This window comes from Salmo salar, chromosome 01, assembly GCF_965601325.2.
Source record: "Salmo salar chromosome 01, fSalSal1, whole genome shotgun sequence".
Taxonomy (NCBI): domain Eukaryota; kingdom Metazoa; phylum Chordata; class Actinopteri; order Salmoniformes; family Salmonidae; genus Salmo; species Salmo salar.
The window spans coordinates 51,059,526-51,084,667 of record NC_138291.1 but is presented as its reverse complement, the minus strand read 5'-3'; the positions used below and the strand labels follow the sequence as shown (position 1 = coordinate 51,084,667).

The following is a 25,142-nucleotide window of genomic DNA, read 5'->3' as shown; positions in this document are numbered from 1 at the left end:
CACAAATGGGTAGGGTCTGGTCACCTCCACCTGGTGCAGGTACTCAACCATGTTGATCCCAACATGTTGATATAAAAACCATCATATCGAAGTAAACTGTGTGATATGTTTTGTAGTCTTTCCACTACAACAAGCATGCAGTTTATTAGACTACAGATTAAATAAATTAGGATGAACTTCACAGGATGGTGAACGTGCAAGTTGATGAGCTTGATGCTCCTTTCCAATAAATATTGAGGGTCTTATTCTGGTGACATGATGATCGATGCTTGTCTGCCGTTTGACAAATACAAGTAGTATCGCTCCAGACAAACAATTACTTTTCCATTGCAGTTAATTACTAGTCTAGCTAAAACTAAATTCTTTGAAGTCCTCCTGACTTCAGAGTCTGGAATGGCTCTTTGATATTGTTAGCACAATGCGTCGATAATGAAGGGGGTCTGTGCTTTTACTGGTTGGCTCTCCTTTCTGTCTTTCTCACTTAAACACCCACACACAGACCCTGAGTGCCCCTTCTATAACAATGGTTGGATTTTAAAATCCAAACAATGAGAGGTCTCAACCCCAAGGGGAAAAAAAAGATTTGGGAGAAAAAAATCAAACCCTGTCGCACAATTTATTAATGAATATTGCATCAACCCACAAGAGTCGATTGACCTCCCAGTACGTCAATCTAAGTAACATAATACAAAAATCTCCATCAAAATATGTCAGTTTAAGCTAGAGCTATCTGTTTTTTTTGCATTGGATGAGTTCATCTTAATCCGCCGATGTTACACTTATGTATCTGCGGTGAAAGGTGGCAGAGCTAGAGCGGTGTCTGTCAGACCGATATCCGGGTAAAACTGAAAAATCACATTTGCATAAGTATTGGAATGCATGCTGAAATCAATTGTCAGCTCAAGCTCCAGAGGCCCAACTCAGTCCCACAGACACAGATGAGAGAGTACTCATCATAGCTAATTGATGCATAAAGGGTATAATAACATAATCTTGTAATTTTCCTATCACAGGTATTTCAGTTTTAAAAATGTTTAATAGGTTTGTACATTTTTGCTAATTTATCTTCACTTTGTCATTATGGGGTATTGTGCGTAGATTGAGGAAAAACACGTTTTTTCTCAATTTTAGAATAAGGCTGTAACGTCACAAAATGTGATCCGCTTCAGGAAACTAGGTGTATGTCGCAAGTCACGACTTCACAGGAGAGCCATTTGAATGCAATTTTTTTAAATCTAAATGCATTTTGGGGCAGAAATGCCTTCTTGAACATGTGAACTTCTATGTGCCTTAATAACAAATGTTTATGCCATCTGTAAATCATCAAGTCATTTAGCAGACGCTCTTATCCAGAGCGACTTACAAATTGGTGCATTCACCTTACGATATCCAGTGGAACAACCACTTTACAATAGTGCATCTAAATCTTTTAGTGGGGGGGGGTAGAAGGATTACTTTATCCTATCCTAGGTATTCCTTAAAGAGGTGGGGTTTCAGGTGTCTCCGGAAGGTGGTGATTGACTCCGCTGTCCTGGCGTCGTGAGGGAGCTTGTTCCACCATAGGGGTGCCAGAGCAGCGAACAGTTTTGACTGGGCTGTGTGGGAACTGTGCTTCCTCAGAGGTAGGGGGGCCAGCAGGCCAGAGGTGGATGAGCGCAGTGCCCTCGTTTGGGTGTAGGGACTGATCAGAGCCTGAAGGTACGGAGGTGCCGTTCCCCTCACGGCTCCGTAGGCAAGCACCATGGTCTTGTAGCGGATGCGAGCTTCAACTGGAAGCCAGTGGAGAGAGCGGAGGAGCGGGGTGACGTGAGAGAACTTGGGAAGGTTGAACACCAGACGGGCTGCGGCGTTCTGGATGAGTTGTAGGGGTTTAATGGCACAGGCAGGGAGCCCAGCCAACAGCGAGTTGCAGTAATCCAGACGGGAGATGACAAGTGCCTGGATTAGGACCTGCGCCGCTTCCTGTGTGAGACAGGGTCGTACTCTACGAATGTTGTAGAGCATGAACCTACAGGATCGGGTCACCGCCTTGATGTTAGCGGAGAACGACAGGGTGTTGTCCAGGGTCACGCCAAGGCTCTTAGCACTCTGGGAGGAGGACACAATGGAGTAGTCAACCGTGATGGCGAGATCATGGAACGGGCAGTCCTTCCCCGGGAGGAAGAGCAGCTCCGTCTTGCCGAGGCTCAGCTTGAGATGGGTGTTGTATGTGGAGGATGAGAGCTGCAGTAGATATCTCAGATAGGGGGGAGTGAGGCCTAAGAGGGTTTTATAAATAAGTATCAACCAGTGGGTCTTACGACGGGTATACAGAGATGACCAGTTCACAGAGGAGTATAGAGTGCAATGATGTGGCCTATAAGGAGCATTGGTGGCAAATCTGATGGCCGAATGGTAAAGAACATCTAGCCACTCGAGAGAACCCTTACCTGCCGATCTATAAATTATGTCTGCGTAATCTAGCATGGGTAGGATGGTCATCTGAATCATAACTGTGACCTTAATTACCTACCGTCTGTAAGCTGTTATTGTCTTAATGACAGTTCCACGGGTGCATGTTCATTGATTGCTCATTGAACAAGTATGGGAAACAGTATTTAAACCCTTTACAATGAGGATCTGTGAGGTTATTTGGATTTTTACGAATTATCTTTGAAAGACAGGGTCCTGAAAATGTACGTTTCTTTTTTTGCTGAGTTTACGTGTTTGTTTTGGGCTTTGTCCCTGTCGTTTTCATGACGTACTTTATTTTGGGTGGAGAAATAAAAAAAACGATTACGTATTCCTGCGCCTGTCTCTTATCATTATACAGCGTGACAAATGTTAATTCTCTTGAGAGGAATTATTGTGCATTATTTCATTGTCAATTGGGTGTAGAGATTGTTGACATTACTGTTTAATGTAATATTGTATATTGGATTTAAATTGTAGTAATTTTCTATTTCTTTTATCCTGTTGCCCTCTGTACACAGACCACATGTATACTCTGTTTCATCATTAAACTCCTAGACTGTGTTTCTGTGTCTGTCATCACTCTTTGACCAGAGTGCAGTCTGGCAATCTGTTTACTCCCAGTGGCCTATCCACACATTAGAGAGCACCAGACTCCGTTTTAATAATATAACTTATTTTGAATTGAAGTCAGGAATGAGTGAGTCACTCAGCCCATTGCTGTTCCTGCTTCTGTTGCCTATTTGAGTGTTAGTTTAATATCCTACTGATTCTGTGATCACCAAGCCTCATGCAACTGCAAAATGTTGGACAAAGCAACTTCACACAAAAAATACGCTTTTTTTCCTACTTTCTCAGAAGAAGCTGTAACTGGACCATGTATCACACATATAGATGCATATACAGTATTTGTTCATCAACGTCTTTATGCTTTCGTTAAAAGACTATTTCAAAATGCAGATGTTTATTTCAACTACATCTCAACTACATTTTAGTTGCACTTCCCCACAGCTTCATGACCACGGGTAAAACCTTGCTAAGATGATCAATGTATTTGTTGCAACTTGAGGAACTGCTCACCAGGCACAGTAAGAGTTGTCTGGACCGTTATGCTCTTCTGCTATTCTAAGGATGTGTAACAGAAGAGGGATACCATTAGTGGACACAGAATACCAACTGGGATGGATCCAGAGGCAAATGTGGCTTACCAGTGAACCTCTGAGTGTTCATCATTAATACTGTGTCTCAGAAGTTTCTGTCCATGAGTGACGCTACCCGAAAAAGCATTAAAGACAGAGTTAATGAATACTTGAGGTCACGAAGAAAGTCTGGACATGGCCTGCTCTCCCTTATGTAAGGAATTAGGCACTTTACTATGTTTACTTTGTAGGCTACAGTCTCATTGTCCTGTTGATTTTTGTCAGACAGCACAGTAGCCTAATAAACATATACACTTTAAAACAGGTAATTTTTTTTTAACAAATTCAATAATATATTTGTACCGCTGTAGATGCTGTGTTTTTATTTTTAAAATACAGTTCTCGGTTTACAGTAGTGATGGACAGCTGGAGGCATTTCGAAAACATGTTTTCAAACACTTGTTTTTCACAAGTGTAGCAGGTTGTGAACTCTGCAAACAATAATTCCACTCCGAGAATGAGAATAGTAAATGACAGTAAATAATACACTGCTCAAAAAAATAAAGGGAACACTTAAACAACACAATGTCACTCCAAGTCAATCACACTTCTGTGAAATCAAACTGTCCACTTAGGAAGCAACACTGATTGACAATACATTTCAGACGCTGTTGTGCAAATGGAATAGACAACAGGTGGAAATTATAGGCAATTAGCAAGACACCCCCAATAAAGGAGTGGTTCTGCAGGTGGTGACCACAGACCACTTCTCAGTTCCTATGCTTCCTGGCTGATGTTTTGGTCACTTTTGAATGCTGGCGGTGCTTTCACTCTAGTGGTAGCATGAGACGGAGTCTACAACCCACACAAGTGGCTCAGGTAGTGCAGCTCATCCAGGATGGCACATCAATGCGAGCTGTGGCAAGAAGGTTTGCTGTGTCTGTCAGCGTAGTGTCCAGAGCATGGAGGCGCTACCAGGAGACAGGCCAGTACATCAGGAGACGTGGAGGAGGCCGTAGGAGGGCAACAACCCAGCAGCAGGACCGCTACCTCCGCCTTTGTGCAAGGAGGAGCAGGAGGAGCACTGCCAGAGCCCTGCAAAATGACCTCCAGCAGGCCACAAATGTGCATGTGTCTGCTCAAACGGTCAGAAACAGACTCCATGAGGGTGGTATGAGGGCCCGACGTCCACAGGTGGGGGTTGTGCTTACAGCCCAACACCGTGCAGGACGTTTGGCATTTTCCAGAGAACACCAAGATTGGCAAATTCGCCACTGGCGCCCTGTGCTCTTCACAGATGAAAGCAGGTTCACACTGAGCACATGTGACAGACGTGACAGAGTCTGGAGACGCCGTGGAGAACGTTCTGCTGCCTGCAACATCCGCCAGCATGACCGGTTTGGCGGTGGGTCAGTCATGGTGTGGGGTGGCATTTCTTTGGGGGGGCCGCACAGCCCTCCATGTGCTCGCCAGAGGCTATTAGGTACCGAGACTGCCATTAGGTACCGAGATGAGATCCTCAGACCCCTTGTGAGACCATATGCTGGTGCGGTTGGCCCTGGGTTCCCCCTAATGCAAGACAATGCTAGACCTCATGTGGCTGGAGTGTGTCAGCAGTTCCTGCAAGAGGAAGGCATTGATGCTATGGACTGGCCCGCCCGTTCCCCAGACCTGAATCCAATTGAGCACATCTGGGACATCATGTCTCGCTCCATCCACCAACGCCACGTTGCACCACAGACTGTCCAGGAGTTGGCGGATGCTTTAGTCCAGGTCTGGGAGGAGATCCCTCAGGAGACTATCCGCCACCTCATCAGGAGCATGCCCAGGCGTTGTAGGGAGGTCATACAGGCACGTGGAGGCCACACACACTACTGAGCCTCATTTTGACTTGTTTTAAGGACATTACATCAAGGTTGGATCAGCCTGTAGTGTGGTTTTCCACTTTAATTTTGAGTGTGACTCCAAATCCAGACCTCCATGGGTTGATAAATTGGATTTCCATGTGATTATTTTTGTGTGATTTTGTTGTCAGCACATTCAACTATGTAAAGAAAAAAGTATTTAATAAGATTATTTCATTCATTCAGATCTAGGATGTGTTAGTTTAGTGTTCCGTTTATTTTTTTGAGCAGTGTATATTCATTCAATACATGGAATACAAAAGAAGCCATCCACCCATGATAGGATATTAGCAGAATGGTAGAGTCTTGCCAAGGAGATCAAGAAGGAGGGTAGGCAAGGAGGGTAGGAGGAGCATTATATTTAAAGAAACTGCACAGTAGCCTAACAAACATATGTATTTAGATTTTATTAGATTTTTTTTTATAGAATTCAATAATATACCGTGGCAAAAAAAGTATGTGAACCCTTTGAAATTATCTGGATTTCTGCATAAATTAGTTTTAAAATTTGTTCTGATCGTCATCTAAGTCACAACAAAAGACAAACATAGTGTGCTTAAACTAATAACACACACATTATTGTATTTTCTTGACTATATTGAATACATCATTTAAACATTCACATTGTAGGTTGGAAAAAGTATGTGAACCCCTAGGCTAATGACTTCTCCAAAAGCTAATTGGAGTCAGGTGTCAGCTCACCTGCAGTACAATCATTGAGACGAGATTGGAGATGTTGGTTAGAGCTGCCCTGCCCTATAAAAAAACACTCACAAAGTGTCAAATTTGAGTTTGCTATTCCCAAGAAGCATTGACTAATGTGAACCATGCTTTGAACAAAAGAGATCTCAGTAGACCCAAGATTAAGAATTGTTGACTTGCCTGAAGCTGGAAAGGGTTACAAAAGTATCTCTAAAAGTCTTGATGTTCATCAGTCCACGGTAAGACAAATTGTCTATAAATGGAGAAAGTTCAGCACAGCGCATAATGCTCAATAAGGTTAAGAAGAATCTTAGTGTCAGCTAAAGACTTAAAGAAATCTCTGGAACATGCTAACATCTCTGTTGATGAGTCTACGATATGTAAAACACTAAACAAGAATGGTGTTCTTTGGAGGACACCACTAAAGAAGCCACTGCTGTCCAAAAAAAACATTGCTACACATCTGAAGTTCGCAAAAGAGCAACTGGATGTTCCACAGCACCACTGGCAAAATATTCGGTGGACAGATTAAACTAAAGTTGAGTTGTTTGGAAGGAACACACAACACTGTGTGGAGGAAAAAAAGGCACCGCACACCAACATCAAAACCTCATCCCAACTGTAAAGTATGGTGAAGGAAGCATCATGGTTTGGAGCTGCTTTGCTGCCTCTTTTGCATAGTCCACCAAATGCATTGTTTTCTAACCACATCTGGATAGATCCGTAATGAATTTCTATGGGAAGAAATATCACTGAATGACAGAAATATCACTGAATGACAGAAATATTGGAACAAAGTAGGCTAATGAAGGTAACAATTTGCTGCTTACTGAAACATTATAACATCCAATTGTTATAATAGGATTTGAAGCAATAGCCTACCTGCGTGTGGTCAACTATTTCAGCACCGTTTCGCGCTTCTTTCAGACAAGCATGGGGACTTGCAGTCACCCAACCGGTCACGGAAACCCTGAGGCTACTGTAAAATTCATTTTCATTTTTCTTGGAATAGAAACACCATAATATTAATCATTTTAATTAAGCTGAATTTCTAACAGTGTAAACAACACAACAAATACTGTAAATGTTGACCAAACAAATACTATATACATTTTAAAACAAATTATAATCAATCCAATACAGTCTGTTCTAACAAAAAAAAAACGTTTTAAAGTCTCTAGTACAACCAATAAAAAAACGGTCAAATCCAATCGCTTTTGCCGACACGTTGTGGTTTATTCATTGTTTAATTATTTAAGGCTTCCTTTTGTTATCCATTTTATAACTAAAATGCTTGACTGTATTTAAAAACATGGATGACTTGTATGATTTATGTAGACCTATAAAGGAGGCCTTTATGCCAATAAGTACAGTAAGTTATGCTAAAACAGCTACAGCAAACAGGACTCTTAGGCTTACAACTCCATGTCATTTCAAGAACTTAGCTTCTCAAAGATGCCCTCTGGTGGTCAAACTAGTATTAATGGCAACAATGGCTGACAGTAAAATAATATGTCATTCATTCTAATATCCCATAGAATTCTGCGGCACCCCGCAAGCTGTGCTGCAGTATGATGCAACTTTTAAAGGAAGAACCATCGAAAGGGAAAAGAGTTAAGGAGTGAACTGGGACCGGCTGATTCACTATGAGTAAAGCCTTTTATACTATTCACGTGTGTGAATGAGCATGTCTATGCTGGAAATAGAATGCATGGGAGTCAATAAGAGAAAACAGACCTGCTGTGAGTGTCAATGGCATCACAAGTATATAGAACGCCAAATTGGAATACAAATGTTCTCACGCCTCAATGCTGATAAAATGAGCTGATAAATTCTCTGAAAATAGACTATATGTGCATTGTTACCAAGTCTGGAATTGTGAAGTGGAGTGTTTTTCATCATGAATCTTGTTCTGGAGGCAGTTTTGCAGAGTACTAGCTGGCTGTCACTAGCTGGCACAGCCACAAAGTCATAAAATCTGATTTTAAACCTAACCCTAACCTGAACCCTAACCTTAAAACAAGGCCAATACATTTTTACAATATAGCCAGCGGGCCTATCTAAGAGGAAATCACTCAGTTCTGCCTCCAGGACAAGACTGATGACAAATGTCAACATGCTTTGTGAAGTTCATTAAAAAGTGTCAATTTAGTGTAAATACATGTAACTGCAAGCCAATATATATATATAGGCTAGATCTTATGAAAACAATTTAGCAATGTATGAATGCAACGTTATTGTCACAACTTCCACCGAAGGTGGCTCCTCTCCCTGTTCAGGCGGTGCTTGGCAGTTGTCGTCGCCGGCCTACTGGCTGCCACCGATCCCTTTTTCGTTTAGTACTGTCTAGTTTTACACACCTGTGTTTAGTTGTTCTGTTTGTGGGGGGTTTATTTTTCCCCGCTGCAGGTTAGGCTGTGTGTGGGATTGTTACTGCTTTGTGCTGTAAGGGGTGCGTGCCTGCACCCCGGGCTTTGTTTCATTTTCATACGGTATGTTTACCGTGGGCAGTTTGGCTCGTTAGTTTGCGGCATAGAGATTTCTCCGCTGTGTGTGCTGAAATTTCTCCCTTGTGGGTGGAGACTCCATTTGTGCAGTCTTCCCGTTGTGTTTTGTGCTGTGCTGTTGGACACACCTGGAATAAACGGTTGTTTCCCTTAAACCCATCTGCTCTCCTGCTCCTGATTCCACACCCCCTCTCTTCCCGAGAGGTGTCGTTACAGTTATTCTACATTTATAAATTGGATTGTGTTTTTAATGATATATCACATTGTCAATGTCATTTTCTTGACGTCATCACCGTTGTTGCTTACAGACGATTTGATTGCACAGTTCAAACAAAGTGGTTCAAATTAATCACATCAGGTTTAGAGATTGAGTGAGTTGTTTGTGGAAAGAGAATTCAAGGAATTGTTATGATTTTCCCTACATTGCTAAGTAAAGATTAAAAAATACATTTGAGCTGTGGGCAATGGTTTATCTGACAAATAGATTACCTATTTGAAAGAAATGCACCAGTTACTACTGTTTATTAAGATCATGGGCATGTAGCCTAGGTTACGGCTGGAAAACTTAAGGAATGAGGTAACTCAGATTTCAAAAGAGAATACAACTCTTTATAATAGCTTTTCCTGACAATTACACTGGCATACACTCCGCTGTCTATGTGAATTAACGCTTACTGCTGTCGCATGTGGATAAGAGTCCCCTGTGTTATTTCTGCTTAAGACTCAGCTTTCTGGCTTACCTACCCTGATTGGGATCATTTCCCTCCCCATGGTGACCGTGGGCCCCTCCTCAACTGCCTCCTCCATGGTAACCACGGTCACCTGCTCCACCTCCTCCATTACCACGGCGCCCTCCTCAACTGCCTCCTCCATGGTGACCACATTCACCTGGTTGGCTGGCTCACAAGCCGATACTGAAAAGCATGCATACTATCTAAGTAATACACTTTGTGGTGGAAACAAGTGCCATATTTCATTTCCCCCAAAATGTGGAATGACATATACAACTGTATTTTGAATGGTTCAAATTATTTGGTTCCAAATGTGACTGGGGACATGGAGAGACTTATTAGGCTCCACATTTTCAATAACCACGTATGCCCACAAAAGTCTGTGTACGACCAGTTACAGTAAAATAATGTGGTTGTAAATGTGACTGGCTATATGGCTACATCATAGAAAATATACATACATTGTAATAATTATAATTACTAGTCATGCCACTGTGGGAATCTGGGAAAAATAAAAGCCTAAAATGACACACAGGTTGATAATTGTAGATGGAGATTCCGGCACTCTCTTGGTGCTTACAATATTATTATTCATTTTTTCATATATATTGCAGATAGATTGTAGCTTCCATCAAAGTAATTGTCTGCATCATTTCCAATGCCCCATATATATTTTTTGTAAATATATATTTATATACAGTACCAGTCAAAAGTTTGGACTCACTTACTCATTCAAGGGTTTTTCTTTATTTTAACTCTTTTGTAAGACATCAAAGAATACATCAAAATGATGAAATAACACATAAGATAATCATGTAGTAACCAAAAAAGTGTTCAAAATTTATTTTAGATTTTAGATTCTTCAAAGTACTCACCCTTTGCCTTGATGACAGCTTTGCACACTCTTGGCATTCTCTCAACCAGCTTCACCTGGAATGCTTTTCCAACATCTTCAAGGAGTTCCCACATATGCTGAGCACTTGTTGGCTGTTTATCCTTCACTCTGCGGTCCAACTCATCCCAAACTACCTCAACTGGATTGAGGTCGGGTGATTATGGAGGCCAGGTCATCTGATGAAGCATTCCATCACTCTCCTTCTTGGTCAAATAGCTCTTCCACAGCCTGGAGGTGTGTTGGGTCATTGTCCTATTGAAAAACAAAGGATAGTCCCACTAGAGGCAAACCAGATGGGATGGTGTACCGCTGCAGAATGCTGTGGTAGCCATGCTAGTTAAGTGTGCCTTGAATTCTAAATAAATCACTGACAGTGTCACCAACAAAGCACCCCCACATCATCACACCTCCTCCATGCAGCAATTCGGCCATGAAGGCCTGATTCACACAGTCTCCTCTGAACAGTTGATGTTGAGATGTGTCTCGGGTACTTGAACCCTGTGAAAAAATGTTGGGGCTGCAATTTCTGAGGCCAGTAACTCTAAAGAACTCATCCTCTGCAGCAGAGGTAACTTTGGGTCTTCCATTCCTGTGGGAGTCCTCATGAGAGCCAGTTTCATCATAGCGCTTAATGGTTTTTGTGACTGCACTTGAAGAAACTTTCAAAGTTCTTGAAATGTTCCGTATTGATTGGCCTTCATGTCTTAAAGTAATGATGGACTGTTGTTACTCTTTGCTTATTTGAGCTGTTCTTGCCATAATATGGACTTGGTCTTACCAAATAGGGCTTGGTCTTACCAAATAGGGCTATCTTCTGTTTACACCCCTACCTTGTCACAACACAACACAACTTAAGAAGGAAAGAAATTCCACAAATGAACTTTTAAGAAGACACTCACCCCCTCAGAGAGAGACACAGCAGCATGTGAGCTCTCCCATTTTTCAACATGTTTTTTACAAAAGTATAGATTTGGAGTTAGATAAACTTGGATTTATTGGCAGGTACATATGCAGGATGCTACCCTCCACAGCATGGCCTTCGCTCCAGATCAAAACTTCAAACCTACAACCTTATTTTGACCAAAATTAACCGGAGAGATTAATGCTTGCAAGGTTTCCTTTTTCCAAGCCGTACCGAGGATGCTCTAGCAAACAAACAGCAGAGACCTGAGGACACCATTCCAACCTGGAACTGAGTGAGCAGTGTTTGGGCTGATGCTATTTTGAAAGCCAAGAAAAAATGAAAAAAATGAAAAAAGTACATTACAATGATATATTTTACTTTATGGGGACTGAATGCTGAGTTAAGGCTCCCAGGCTTGCAAGGACAGACCAGATACAAATTCAATCAGAACTAAGGTGTGAAGTAAAAGGTGTTGAGGCCTTTGGGCCCAACAAGTGGCAGGAGTCTTTGAAGCGTCCTCTGAAGCCCCCTCCTGCTCTTCAAAGACCATTCACTGGCATTTCTACAACAAATCTGCATCCAGAAAAAAATGCTTCTCTCAAGTTGGTGTGACACCTACTCAATTGCCTGCTGCACTGCTGCTTGGATTACAGCTGGCGATCTGTTCACCGTCTGCCCTGGCCTGTCTCCCCTGTCTGGTGCAGGTACCTCCACCACACTCACCTCTCTCTCCCGAGCTTTCGCTCGCCTCCATCACACACGCACTGTTGGGGCGGGTGACTCTGAACTTACAATGGCTAGCCCCAAGTCGTTATATATTTTATTTTTTTCTTGTGCATTTTGCTATTTAGCTATTTGCCTCATGACTCCTGCATACTTTGTTGACTACAAACTTTCTTCACCCAACCGTGGGACAGACTGTTTGTTCCCACACTCAGGAATCTGACTCTATTGGTTACACAGACTTTTGGCCTCCCATCCTATTCTAACCACCTTTGTATTCATGTTACATGATGAAGTTGCTGTACAATATGATCTTGTATCCATCTAATGCACATTCAGATGTCATAAATCAGCACTGCAGAGCTCTCCCTGTCCTATGCCATGCCTTGATTGTATTACTGTTGATGATATCTGGAAATGTACATGTACACCCTGGCCCATCTACTATTGCTAGCCCCAATTCTGACTTGTGTTCTGACATCTGCTTTACTGATTTCTGCTCTCGTAAAATCCTGGGTTTTCTGCACGTTAACACAAGAAGCGTATTACCTAAAATGGATCAATTGAAAGTGTGGGTTCACAGCTCCAATCCAGACGTGTTGGTCATTACTGAGACGTGGTTAAGGAAGAGTGTTTTGAATACTGATGTTAACCTTTCTGGTTATAACCTTTTTCTTTACCATGGATCACCTTCAGTGCTCAGTTGTCTCCACCAAGTTTGTCCCCAAACAATTTGATTTGCTGGTTTTAAGCATTAAACTTTCAAATAGCTCTTTGTTGACTGTTGCTGGGTGCTATTGTCCTCTATCAGCACCGGCCTGTACCCTACCCGCCTTAAGTTCTCTCCTGGCCCCTTACACTAAGTCTGAATTTGTCCTGCTAGGTGACCTAATCTGGGACATGCTTAAACCACCTGACCAAGTCCTAAAGCAATGGGACTCCCTAAATCTTTCTCAGATTATTACCAATTCCACAAGGTATGACCCCAAACACCCAGAAAAGGCTACTCTCCTCGATGTTATCCTCATAAATAATCCTGATAGGTATCAGTCTGGTGCTTTCTGTAATGACCTTAGTGACCACTGTTTTACAGCCTGTGTTCGTAATGGCTGCTCAATGAAACAACCTGTCCTGATTTGTCATAGACGCTTGCTAAAAAACTTGAATGCCTTCCTTCATGAACTGGCCTATGAAAACAGTACATAGGCCAGATCCCCTCTGTCAAAGAAGCTTGACCTTCTTTTTTTATATTTTCAGTGGTATTGTTAACAAACATGCCCCCATAAAGAAAATGAGAATTAAAAACAGGTTCAGCCCCTGGTTCGACCGTGATCTTGCAGAATTACTCCACCTCAAGAATTGCATTTGGCGAAAGGCTCAGCACACGCATACTCAAGCTGACTTGCTATCGTTCAGGCAAATGAGAAATAAGTGCACTCAGGCTATCCGGAAGGCCAAAGTTAGTTACTTTAAGGAGCAGTTCTCTCTCTGTGGGTCTAACCCCAAGAAGTTCTGGAAAACGGTTAAAGACCTGGAGAATAAACCCTCCTCCTCACAGCTTCCCATGTCCCTAATGTTGATGATGTGGTTGTTACTGACAAGAAGAACATGGCTGAGCTCTATAATCACCACTTCATTAAGTCAGGATTCCTATTTGACTCAGCCATGCCTTCTTGCCCGTCCAACATTTCTTCATCTCCAACCTTTTTAACCTGTCTCTCCTTTCTGGACAGGCTCCCATTGCTTGGAAGGTAGCCACGGTTCGTCCTTTATTTAAAGGTGTCACAATGTCTACGGAAGGTGGCGCCTCTCCCCGTTCGGGCGGCGCTCGGCGGTCGTCGTCGCCGGCCTACTAGCTGCCACCGATCTCCTTTTCATTTTAATTTGGTGATGTCTGTTTTGTGTTAGCACCTGTTTTGAGTTAGTTCGTTAGTGGGGGTATTTAGTCTGTCTGTTTAGGGTTGTGCGGGATTATTTGTGTCGACTATCGTAGGGTTGGGGATTGTTTTTTTTCTCTGCCTTTCATTCATTTTGCATACGGGTTTCCTGGGCTGTGTCCCGACTTGGTTTGGGTGTTTTTGCCTATTGTTTGATTCCTTGTTTCCTGCCTTGTGTTCGGCATTTTGGACTGGTGTCTATTAAACGTGTTTTTTATTGACTTGCCCAGGGCTTTTGATACGGCAGACCATTCCATTCTTGTGGGCCGGCTAAGGAGTATTGCTGTCTCTGAGGGGTCTTTGGCCTGATTTGCTAACTACCTCTCCCAAAGAGTGCAGTGTATAAAGTCAGAAAATGTGCTGTCTCAGCCCCTGCCTGTAGCCCAAGGCTTGAACCTAGACCACACGTTCTTCTCAATTTCCATCAACAACATAGCTCAGGCATGAGGAAGCTCTCTCATTCATTTATATACAGATGATACAGTCTTATACTCAGCTGGCCCCTCCCTGGATTTTGTGTTAAATGCTCTACAACAAAGCTTTCTTAGTGTCCAACAAGGTTTCTCTACCATTAACCTTGTTCTGAACACCTCCAAAACAAAGGTCATGTGGTTTGGTAAGAATAATTCCCCTCTTCCCACAGGTGTTATTACTACCTCTGAGGATTTAGAGCTTGAGGTAGTCACCTCATACAAGTACTTGGGAGTATGGCTAGATGGTGCACTGTCTTCTCAGCACATATCAAAGTTGCAGGCTGAAGTTAAATCTAGACTTGGTTTCCTGTATCGTAATCGCTCCTCTTTCACCCCGGCTGCCAAACTAACCCTGATTCAGATGACCATCCTACCCATGCTAGATTACGGAGACATAATTTATCAATCGGCAGGTAAGGGTGCTCTCGAGCGGCTAGATGTTCCTTACCTATCGGCCATCAGATTTGCCACCAATGCTCCTTATAGGACACATCACTGCACTCTATACTCCTCTGTAAACTGGTCATCTCCGTATACCCGTCGCAAGACCAACTGACTGATGCTTTTTATAAAACCCTCTTAGGCCTCAACCCCCCCTATCTGAGATATCTACTGCCGCCCTCATCCTCTACATACAACACCCGTTCTGCCAGTCACATTCTGTTAAAGGTCCCCAAAGCAGACACATCCCTGGGTTGCTCCTCTTTTCAGTTCACTGCAGCTAGTGACTGGAACAAGCTGCAACAAACACTCAAACTGGACAGTTTTATCTCAATCTCTTCATTCAAAGACTCAATCATGGACACTCTTACTGACAGTTGTGGCTGCTTTGTGTGATATATTGTTGTCTCTACCTTCTTGCCCTTTGTGCTGTTGTCTGTACCCAATAATGTCTGTACCATGTTCTGTGCTGCTAACATGTTGTTGTCATGTTGTGTTGCTACCATGCTGTGTTGTCTTAGGTCTCTCTTTATGTAGTGTTGTGTTGTCTCTCTTGTTGTGACGTGTGTTTCATCCTATATTTATATTGTATTTATTATTTATTTTTTTATCCCAGGCCCCTGTCCCTGCAGGAGGCCTTTTGGTAGGCCATCACTGTAAGTAAGAATTTGTTCTTGACTGACTCGCCTAATTAAATAAAGGTCAAATAAATTAAACCTGTTCATTGAAATTTTAGGTTCGAGTCCAGGCTCTGTCACTGCCGGCCTCGACCGGGAGACCCATGGGGTGGCGCACAATTGGCCCAGCGTCATCCGGGTTAGGGGAGGGTTTGGCCGGCAGGGATGTCCTTGTCCCATCGAGCACTAGCGACTCCTGTGGCGGGCCGGGTGCAGTGCACACTGACATGGTCGCCAGGTGTACCGTGTTTCCTCCGACACATTGGTGCGGCTGGCTTCCGGGTTAAGTGGGCATTGTGTCAAGAAGCAGGGCGGCTTGGTTGGGTTGTGTTTGGAGGACGCACGGCTCTCGACCTTCGCCTCTCCTGAGTTCATACAGGAGTTGCAGCGATGACTGTAACTACCAATTGGAAACCATGAAATAGGGGAGAAAAAGGTGTAAAAAAAATATAAGTGTTGGTCCCATGTTTTATGAGCTAATATAAAAGATCCCAGAAATGTTCCATGAGCACAAAAAGCATATTTCTTTCTCAAAAATGTTGTGCAGAAATTTGTTTGTTAGTGAGCATTTCTCCATTGCCAAGAAAATCCATCCACCTGACAGGTGTGGCATATCAAGAAGCTGATTAAACAGCATGATCATTATACAGGTGTTCCTTGTACTGGGTACAATAAAAGGCCACTCTAAAATGTGCAGTTTTGTCACACAACACAATGCCACAGATGTCTCAAGTTTTGAGGGAGCGTGCAATTGGCAGGCTGACAGTAGGAATGTCCCCCAGAGGTGTTGCCAGATAATTTAATGTACATTTCTCTAACATAAGCCAACGTCATTTTAGAGATTTTGGCTGTACTTCCAAGTGGTCTCACATCCGCAGACCACGTGTAACCACAACAGCCCAGGACCTCCACATCCAGCTTCTTCACCTGTGAGATCGTCTGAGACCAGCCACCCGGACAGCTGACGAGTTCTGTTTTTCTGGGCCTGGCTCCCCAGTGTGAATTCCATAGATTAGGGCCTAATTAATTTATTTTAATTGACTGATTTCCTTATATGAACTGTAACTCAGTAAAATTTGTGAAATTGTTCCATGTTCCATGTTGCGTTTATATTTTTGTTCAGTATACATCAGTGGTTCCCAAACTTTTTATAGTCCCGTACCCCTTCAAACATTCAACCTCCAGCTGCACACACAGTCTGCGCCTGTATTTAGGTTTCATGCTAGTGAGGGCTGAGAATCCACTCTCACATAGGTATGTGGTTGGTAAGGACATCAGTGTCTTAACAACGCAATTTCCAAAGCAGGATACCCTGAGCGCAGCCCAATCCAGAAATCTGGCAGTGGCTTCTGATTAAGTAAAATTTTCACAGAACTGCTTGTTGCAATTTCGATGAGGCTCTCTTGTTCAGACATTGTTAAGTGGACTGGAGGCAGGGCATGAAAGGGATAACGAATCCAGTTGTTTGTGTCGTCCGTTTCGGGAAAGTACCTACGTAATTGCGCACCCAGCTCACCCAGGTGCTAACGCTATATCACATTTGACATTGTCCGTAAGCTTGAGTTCATCTGCACACAAAAAATCATACAATGATGGAAACACCTGTGTGTTGTCCTTGTTAATGCAGACAGAGAAGAGCTCCAACTTCTTAATCATAGCCTCAATTTTGTCCCTCACATTGAATATAGTTGTGGCATCATAAAGATGAGGCCGGAGAGGAGGACTGCCGTTTTATTGGCTCTGAACCAACCGTGCTATTTTATTCATTTTTTCGCATTGTTTGTAACTTATTTTGTACATAATGTTGCAGCTACCGTCTCATATGACCGAAAAGAGCTTCTGGACATCAGAACAGTGATTACTCACCTCGAATTGGATAAATCATTTTTCTTTAATGAGTCGGACTGGGGCTGATTTACTCCAAACACCCTAACAGGCCCTCATCCCCGTCATTCGCTGGAGAAAGAAACAGAGATTTCATGGAAAGAGATCGGGGTGCCTTGTGAAGATCAGGTGACGAGTGGCTGACCTGCCTTTGCCATCCGTACTGTTAGCCAACATTCAATCGCTGTAAAATAAATGGGAAGAACTGAAAGCGTGTATATCCTACCAACTGGACATTAAAAACTGTAATATCTAATGTTTCACCGAGTCGTGGTTTAACGACGACATTAACCTTTCTGGCGCAGGCGTTCCACTAGCGACCCACCTCGACAACATCCGGTGAAATTGCAGTGCGCAAAATTCAAAATACAGAAATAGTCATAATAAACATTCATAAAAAATACAAGTGTTATACATCGGCTTAAAGATGAACTTCTTGTTAATCCAGCCGCTTTGTCAGATTTCAAAAAGGCTTTACGGCGAAAGCATACCATGCGGTTATCTGAGGACAGAGCCCCACATACAAAAGCGTGAAACATTTTCCAACCAAACAGATGCATCACGAAAGTCAGAAACAGCGATAAAATAAATCGCTTACATTTGAAGATCTTCATCTTTTTGCAATCCCAAAGGTCTCAGTTACACATTTACATTACATTTACATTTACATTTAACCTCTATGGGCTAGGTGGGACGCTTGCGTTCACCTACGTAACAGCCACTGGCAGCCTGTGGCGCGATTTTCAAAACGTTAAAAATCCTATTACTTCAATTTCTCAAACATATGACTATTTTACAGCTATTTAAAGACAAGACTCTCGTTAATCTAACCACACTGTCCGATTTCAAAAAGGCTTTACAACGAAAGCAAAACATTAGATTATGTCAGCAGAGTACCAAGCCAGAAATAATCAGACACCCATTTTTCAAGCCAGCATATAATGTCACCAAAACCCAGAAGACAGCTAAATGCAGCACTCACCTTTGATGATCTTCATCAGATGACAACCCTAGGACATTATGTTATACAATACATGCATGTTTTGTTCAATCAAGTTCATATTTATATCAAAAAACAGCTTTTTACATTAGCATGTGACGTTCAGAACTAGCATATTTTTTTCCATGGTTTAGTTTCCATCTTTTATTCTGTCCTCACTTAAATATTCTTCCGGGGAATTCGCTAACATTTTACTAAATTACTCACGATAAACGTTCACAAAAAGCATAACAATTATTTTAAGAATTATAGATACAGACCTCCTCTATGCACTCGATATGTCCGATTTTAAAATAGCTTTTTGGTGAAAGCACATTTTGCAATATTCTAAGTACATAGCCCAGGTATCACGGGCTCGCTATTTAGACACCCGGCAAGTTTAGCACTCACCATAATCATATTTACTATTATAAAAGTTTGATTACCTTTTGTTGTCTTCGTCAGAATGCACACTCAGGACTGCTACTTCAATAACAAATGTTGGTTTGGTCCAAAATAATCCATCGTTATATCCGAATAGCGGCGTTTTGTTCGTGCGTTCCAGACACTATCCGAAATAGTAAAGAAGTGTCGTGCGCATGGCGCAATTCGTGACAATAAAATTCTAAATATTCCATTACCGTACTTCGAAGCATGTCAACCGCTGTTTAAAATCAATTTTTCCGACATTTTTCTCGTAGAAAAGCGATAATATTCCGACAGGGAATCTCCTTTTCGGCAAACAGAGGAAAAAATCCCAAAGGCGGGGGCGGTCGGGTCACGCGCATAAACCCAGTGTCCCTTGATCGGCCACTTGAGAAAGGCGATAATGTGTTTCAGCCTGGGGCTGGAATGACGACATTCTGTTTTTTCCCGGGCTCTGAGCGCCTATGGACGACGTGGGAAGTGTCACGTTAGAGCAGAGATCCTTAGTAAATGATAGAGATGGAAAAGAAGTTCAAGAAATGGTCAGACAGGCCACTTCCTGTAAAGGAATCTCTCAGGTTTTGACCTGCCATTTGAGTTCTGTTATACTCACAGACACCATTCAAACAGTTTTAGAAAATTTAGGGTGTTTTCTATCCATATGTAATAAGTATATGCATATTCTAGTTACTGGGTAGGAGTGGTAACCAGATTAAATCGGGTATGTTTTTTATCCAGCCGTGTCAATACTGCCCCCTAGCCCTAACAGGTTTTAAGTCATTTAGCAGATGCTCTTATCCAGAGCGACTTACAAAATGGTGCATTCACCTTATGATATCCAGTGGAACAACCACTTTACAATAGTGCATCTAAATCTTTTAAGGGCGGGGGGGGGGGGGGGGGGGGTTAGAAGGATTACTTTATCCTATCCTAGGTATTCCTTAAAGAGGTGGGGTTTCAGGTGTCTCCGGAAGGTGGTGATTGACTCCGCTGTCCTGGCGTCGTGAGGGAGCTTGTTCCACCATTGGGGTGCCAGAGCAGCGAACAGTTTTGACTGGGCTGAGTGGGAACTGTGCTTCCTCAGAGGTAGGGGGGCCAGCAGGCCAGTGGTGGATGAACGCAGTGCCCTTGTTTGGGTGTAGGGCCTGATCAGAGCCTGAAGGTATGGAGGTGCCGTTCCCTTCACAGCTCCGTAGGCAATCACAACGAATGGTCGTTTTGTTCGATAAAGTCCTTCTTTATATCCCAAAAATGTCTGTTTATTTGGCGCGTTTGATTCAGAAATACACCGGTTCCAACTTGCCCAACATGCCAACAAAGGATCTAATAAGTTACTTGTAAACTTGGTCCAAACATTTCAAACAACATTTCTAATCCAACCTCAGGTACCCTAAAATGTAAATAATCGATAAAATTTAAGACGGAATAAACTGTTTCTAAAAAACAACACGGAGCGCGCACGCATTCACGCGCTCCAAAAGACTAGAGTCCACCTGAGTGACACTTAAAGAATACAATTACTTCTTCATTTTTCAAGAAAAAAACATTGAACAATTTCTAAAGACTGTTGACATCTAGTGGAAGCCATAGGAACTGCAATCTGGGTCCTAATAATTTGGCTTCTCCATAGAAAAGCATTGGAAAATCCAATGACCTCAAAATAATTTGTCCTCGGGATTTCACCTGCCAAATCAGTTCTGTTATACACACAGACATTATTTTAACAGTTTTAGAAACTTTAGAGTGTTTTCTATCCAATACTACCCTGCATATGCATATCCTAGCTTCTGGGCCTGAGTAACAGGCAGTTTACTTTGGGCACCTCAGTCATCCAAAATTCTGAATAACATACAGCTGATGGGTTATACACTCTATCGGCAGGATAAAACAGGCCCCATCCTGTGTCTTATCCGAGGTTGCTATGTATATTTATTAACAATAGCTGGTGCACGATATCTAAGGAAGTCTCAAGGTTTTTCTCACCTGAGGTAGAGTATCTCATGATAAGCTGTAGACCACACTATCTCCTTAGAGAGTTTTCATCTGTATTTTTCGTAGCTGTCTACATACCACCACAGACCGATGCTGGCACTAAAACCGCCCTCAATGAGCTGTATACCGCCATAAGCAAACAGGAAAACGCTCATTCAGAGGCGGCGCTTCTAGTGGCCAGAGACTTTAATGCAGGGAAACGTAAATCACTTTTACCTAATTTCTATCAGCATGTTAAATGTGCAACCAGAGGGGGAAAAAAATCTAGACCTCGTTTACTCCACACACAAAGACACGTACAAGCTCTCCCTCTCCCTCCATTTGGCAAATCTGACCATAATTCTATCCTCCTGATTCCTACTTACAAGCAAAAATGTAAAGCTGGAAGCACCAGTTTCTCACTATATAAAAAAGTGGACAGATGAAGCCGATGCTAAACTACAGGACTGTTTTGCTAGCACAGACTGGAATATGTTCCGGGATTCTTCCGGTGGCATTGAGGAGTACACCACATCAGTCAATGGCTTCATCAATAAGTGCATCGATGACGTCATCCTCATATGACTGTACATACATACCACAAGCCATGGATTACAGGCAACATTCGCACTGAGCTAGAGCTAGAGCTGCCGCTTTCAAGGAGAAGGACTCTATCTCGGAAGCTTATAAGAAATCCCGCTATGCCCTCCAATGAACCATCAAACAGGCAAAGCGTCAATACGGGACTAAGATCGAAATGTGCTACACCGGCTCCGACGCTCGTCAGATGTGGCAGGGCTTGCAATCTATTACAGACTACAAAAAGAAGCACAGCCGAGAGCTGCCCAGTGACAAGAGCCTACCAGACGAGCTAAATCACTTCTATGCTCGCTTCGAGGCAAGTAACACTGAAACATGCATGAGAGCATCAGCTGTTCCGGATGACTGTGTGAACACGCTCTCCGCAGCCGATGTGAGTAAGACCTTTAAACAGGTCAACATTCACAAGGCCGCAGGGCCAGATGGATTAGGACGTGTACTCTAAGCATGCGCTGACCAACTGGCAAGTGTCTTCACTGACATTTTCAACTTCTCCCTGTCTGAGTCTGTAATACCTACATGTTTCAAGCAGACCACCATAGTCCCTGTGTCCAAGAACACTAAGGTAACCTGCCTAAATGACTACCGACTCGTAGCACTCACGTCTGTAGCCATGAAATGCTTTGAAAGGCTTGTCATGGCTCACATCAACACCATTATCCCAGAAACCCTAGACCCACTCCAATTTGCATACCGCCCCAACAGATCCACAGATGATGCAATCTCTATCGTACTCACACCCAGACAGAAGGAAAACCTATGTGAGAATGCTATTCATTGTCTACAGCTCAGCGTTCAACACCACAGTGCCCTCAAAGCTCATCACTTAGCTAAGGACCCCTCTGCAACTGGATCCTGGACTTACTGACGGGCCGCCACCCAGGTGGTAAGGGTAGGTAACAACGCATCCACCACGCTGATCCTCAACATGGGGGCCACTCAGGGATGTGTGCTCAGTCCCCACCTGTACTCCCGGCTCACTCATGACTGCATGCCCAGGCACAACTCCAACACCATCATCAGTTTGCCGATGACACAACAGTGGTAGGCCTGATCACCTACAACGATTAGACAGCCTATAGGGAGGAGGTCAGAGACCTGACCATGTGATTCAAGGACAACAACCTCGCCCATGACGTGATCAACACAAAGGAGATGATTGTGGACTACAGGAAAAGGAGAACTGAGCACGCCCCCATTCTCATCGACGGGGCTGTGGTGGAGCAGGTTGAGAGCTTCAAGTTCCTTTGCGTCCACATCACCAACAAACTAACGTGGTCCAAGCACACTAAGACAGTCATGAAGAGGGCACGACAAAACCTATTCCCCCTCAGGAGACTGAAAAGATTTGGCATGGGGCCTCAGATCCTCAAAAGGTTTCACAGCTGCACCATCGAGAGCATCCTGACGGGTTGCATCACTGCATGTTATGGCAAATGCTCAGCCTTCGACCGCAAGGCACTACAGAGGGAAGTGCGTACGGCCCAGTACATCACCATGGCCAAGCGTCCTGCCATCCAGGACCTCTATACCAGGCAGTGTCAGAGGAAGGCCCTAAAAATTGTCAAAGTCTCCAGTCACCCTAGTCATAGACTGTTCTCTCTGCTACCGCACGGCAAACAGTGCCGGAGTGCCAAGTCTAGGTCCAGGACGCTTCTAAACAACTTCTACTCCCAACCCAGAACACCGTACCGAAACCGGGCCACGTGCGTGCGCTATCGTGCTCCATAGTGCGCACTAAATGAGGAATCATAGCTTTCACCTGGACAATCTATGTCATGGAAAGAGCAGGTGTTCATCATGTTTTGCACACTCAGTGTATATTTTCCAGTCTGCCTCAACAAACAAAATATCAACAGATGTGCTTGTGACAAACAATGTTTGATTTTTTCCCCCGTACCTTTTCAAGCCTCTATTTGTTCTTTCTTTGTAGTGCTGTGGAGTCCTACCCCAAGGGTTTGGGCACAGCTTGGACACGTTTTTTTTGTTGACCCCGGAATTTCTGAAATTGAGGACAATGTGCATCTTTATAATCTATCAATGTCAACACAAAAGGCTAATTGTTTAATATCATACTCATACCATCATGTCATATTATGTGAATCATAATTCCAGAATGAGGTAGTACGTAAAGGGTTATTTTGGATATTAAGTTGTCCACGTCAGGAACAAGATCAATAAACTGATTAAGAAGGCTGATTCAGTTATTGGAATTAGTTATTGGCAGAGAACCAGACAGAAACTGAATATCTGTATAGTACTTCCAATGACTCTATGAGTACTTTTAGTAACTGGCTTGTAATGCCAAAGTGCTCAACAGAAAGATTTAGGAGGTCTATTTTATTTTATGACTATACTTGAGGGATAGCCTACTTAGACTGGGTTCCTCCATGTTTGTAAAATGTGGTAGGCCTATATTTTATTGTATAGTTGCTATATATTCATAGTAAGATATGATAATAAGGCTCCCACGTCTACCCTAAAAAGTTAAAATGCAGGAACTACGCAATTGTTTTCACTGCAAAATCTAGACAGACAGCAATAATCCATGATATATTCTGATCAACTGGCTTGTTCTTGTCAGGAAACCATTACAACAGATGAAATATGTTTGACCAAATTTGAAGTTACTGCGTTTTGCCTTTGTAGGGCAGTCTTGCCAAAGTCATATAGTGTTATTGGTTGCACTAATGTCGGGTCACATCCCTGTTGCCCCTGTAGACTTGGACAGTAAGCCTTCACAGTCTAGTCCACTGATGCTGCCGTTGATGCTGTCCCAGTGCACAAACTTAGGCTACAACAGTCAATCTGTGTTTTACCTGATCGTTAATAAAGACAGTGAGCTGTGGGACAATGAACAACCAACACTCTCAGAAAGAGTTTTATCTGATCTTAAATGGTTCAATCTGGAACCTATTTTTAGAGGGTTCCCCTACAGTCACAAATGGTGCCCCAAAGCACTCTTTTTTTTCTGAGTCTACTGGGACTAACATCTCAATATACTGCCAGCAAGGTTTCCTTGAGCAACTACTAACGCTCAAATATTCAATTTTTTTTCTCTCTAATCACTAATAGTTGTGCAGACAGGACATACCAGTAATTTTTCAGGACCAGTAAACTAGCTACACTATCACAGATCTAAAGAAAATGCTAAATACAATTGTTACTTCTATTATTATACATTATATGCAGAGTAATATATGCAGAGTAATTATATTACAAATGACAACACGGTCAATTCCGGTACTACGGAATCATGGGAGATTGAGTTTCACAGTCCATCAATCTGTCACGACTTCCGTCGAAGTCGGTTCCTCTCCTTGTTCGGGCGGCATTCGGAGGTCGGCGTCACCGGTCTTCTAGCCATCGCCACTCCACCTTTCATTTTCCATTTGTTTTCTCTTGTTTTCCTGCACACCTGGTTTACATCTCCTCTTAATTACTATGTGTATTTAGCCCTCTGTTCCCTCCATGTCTGTGTGGGATATTGTTTATTGTCAGGTTGGCACGTTTCCGGCTGGTTTGCGCTGGGTTTTATTTTACACCCGTGGTTTGTGGCAGCCGGTACTTTGTACTTGGCTATTGTACACTGCTCAAAAAAATAAAGGGAACACTTAAACAACACAATGTAACTCCAAGTCAATCACACTTCTGTGAAATCAAACTGTCCATTTAGGAAGCAACACTGATTGACAATAAATTTCACATGCTGTTGTACAAATGGAATAGACAACAGGTGGAAATTATAGGCAATTAGCAAGACACCCCCAATAAAGGAGTGGTTCTGCAGGTGGGGAC

General features: G+C 42.9%; 1 protein-coding gene across 1 annotated transcript in view; it reads right to left on the bottom strand.

The window, feature by feature from the left end:
- LOC106604144 (FERM and PDZ domain-containing protein 2) overlaps positions 1-9,576 on the bottom strand; it is a 93,082-nt gene extending 83,506 nt beyond the window's left edge. The window contains 1 exon segment of the mRNA XM_082961277.1: positions 9,444-9,576. Within this exon segment, the coding sequence (XP_082817403.1) occupies positions 9,444-9,576 (133 nt within the window).
- Positions 9,577-25,142: the final 15,566 nt, after the last annotated feature.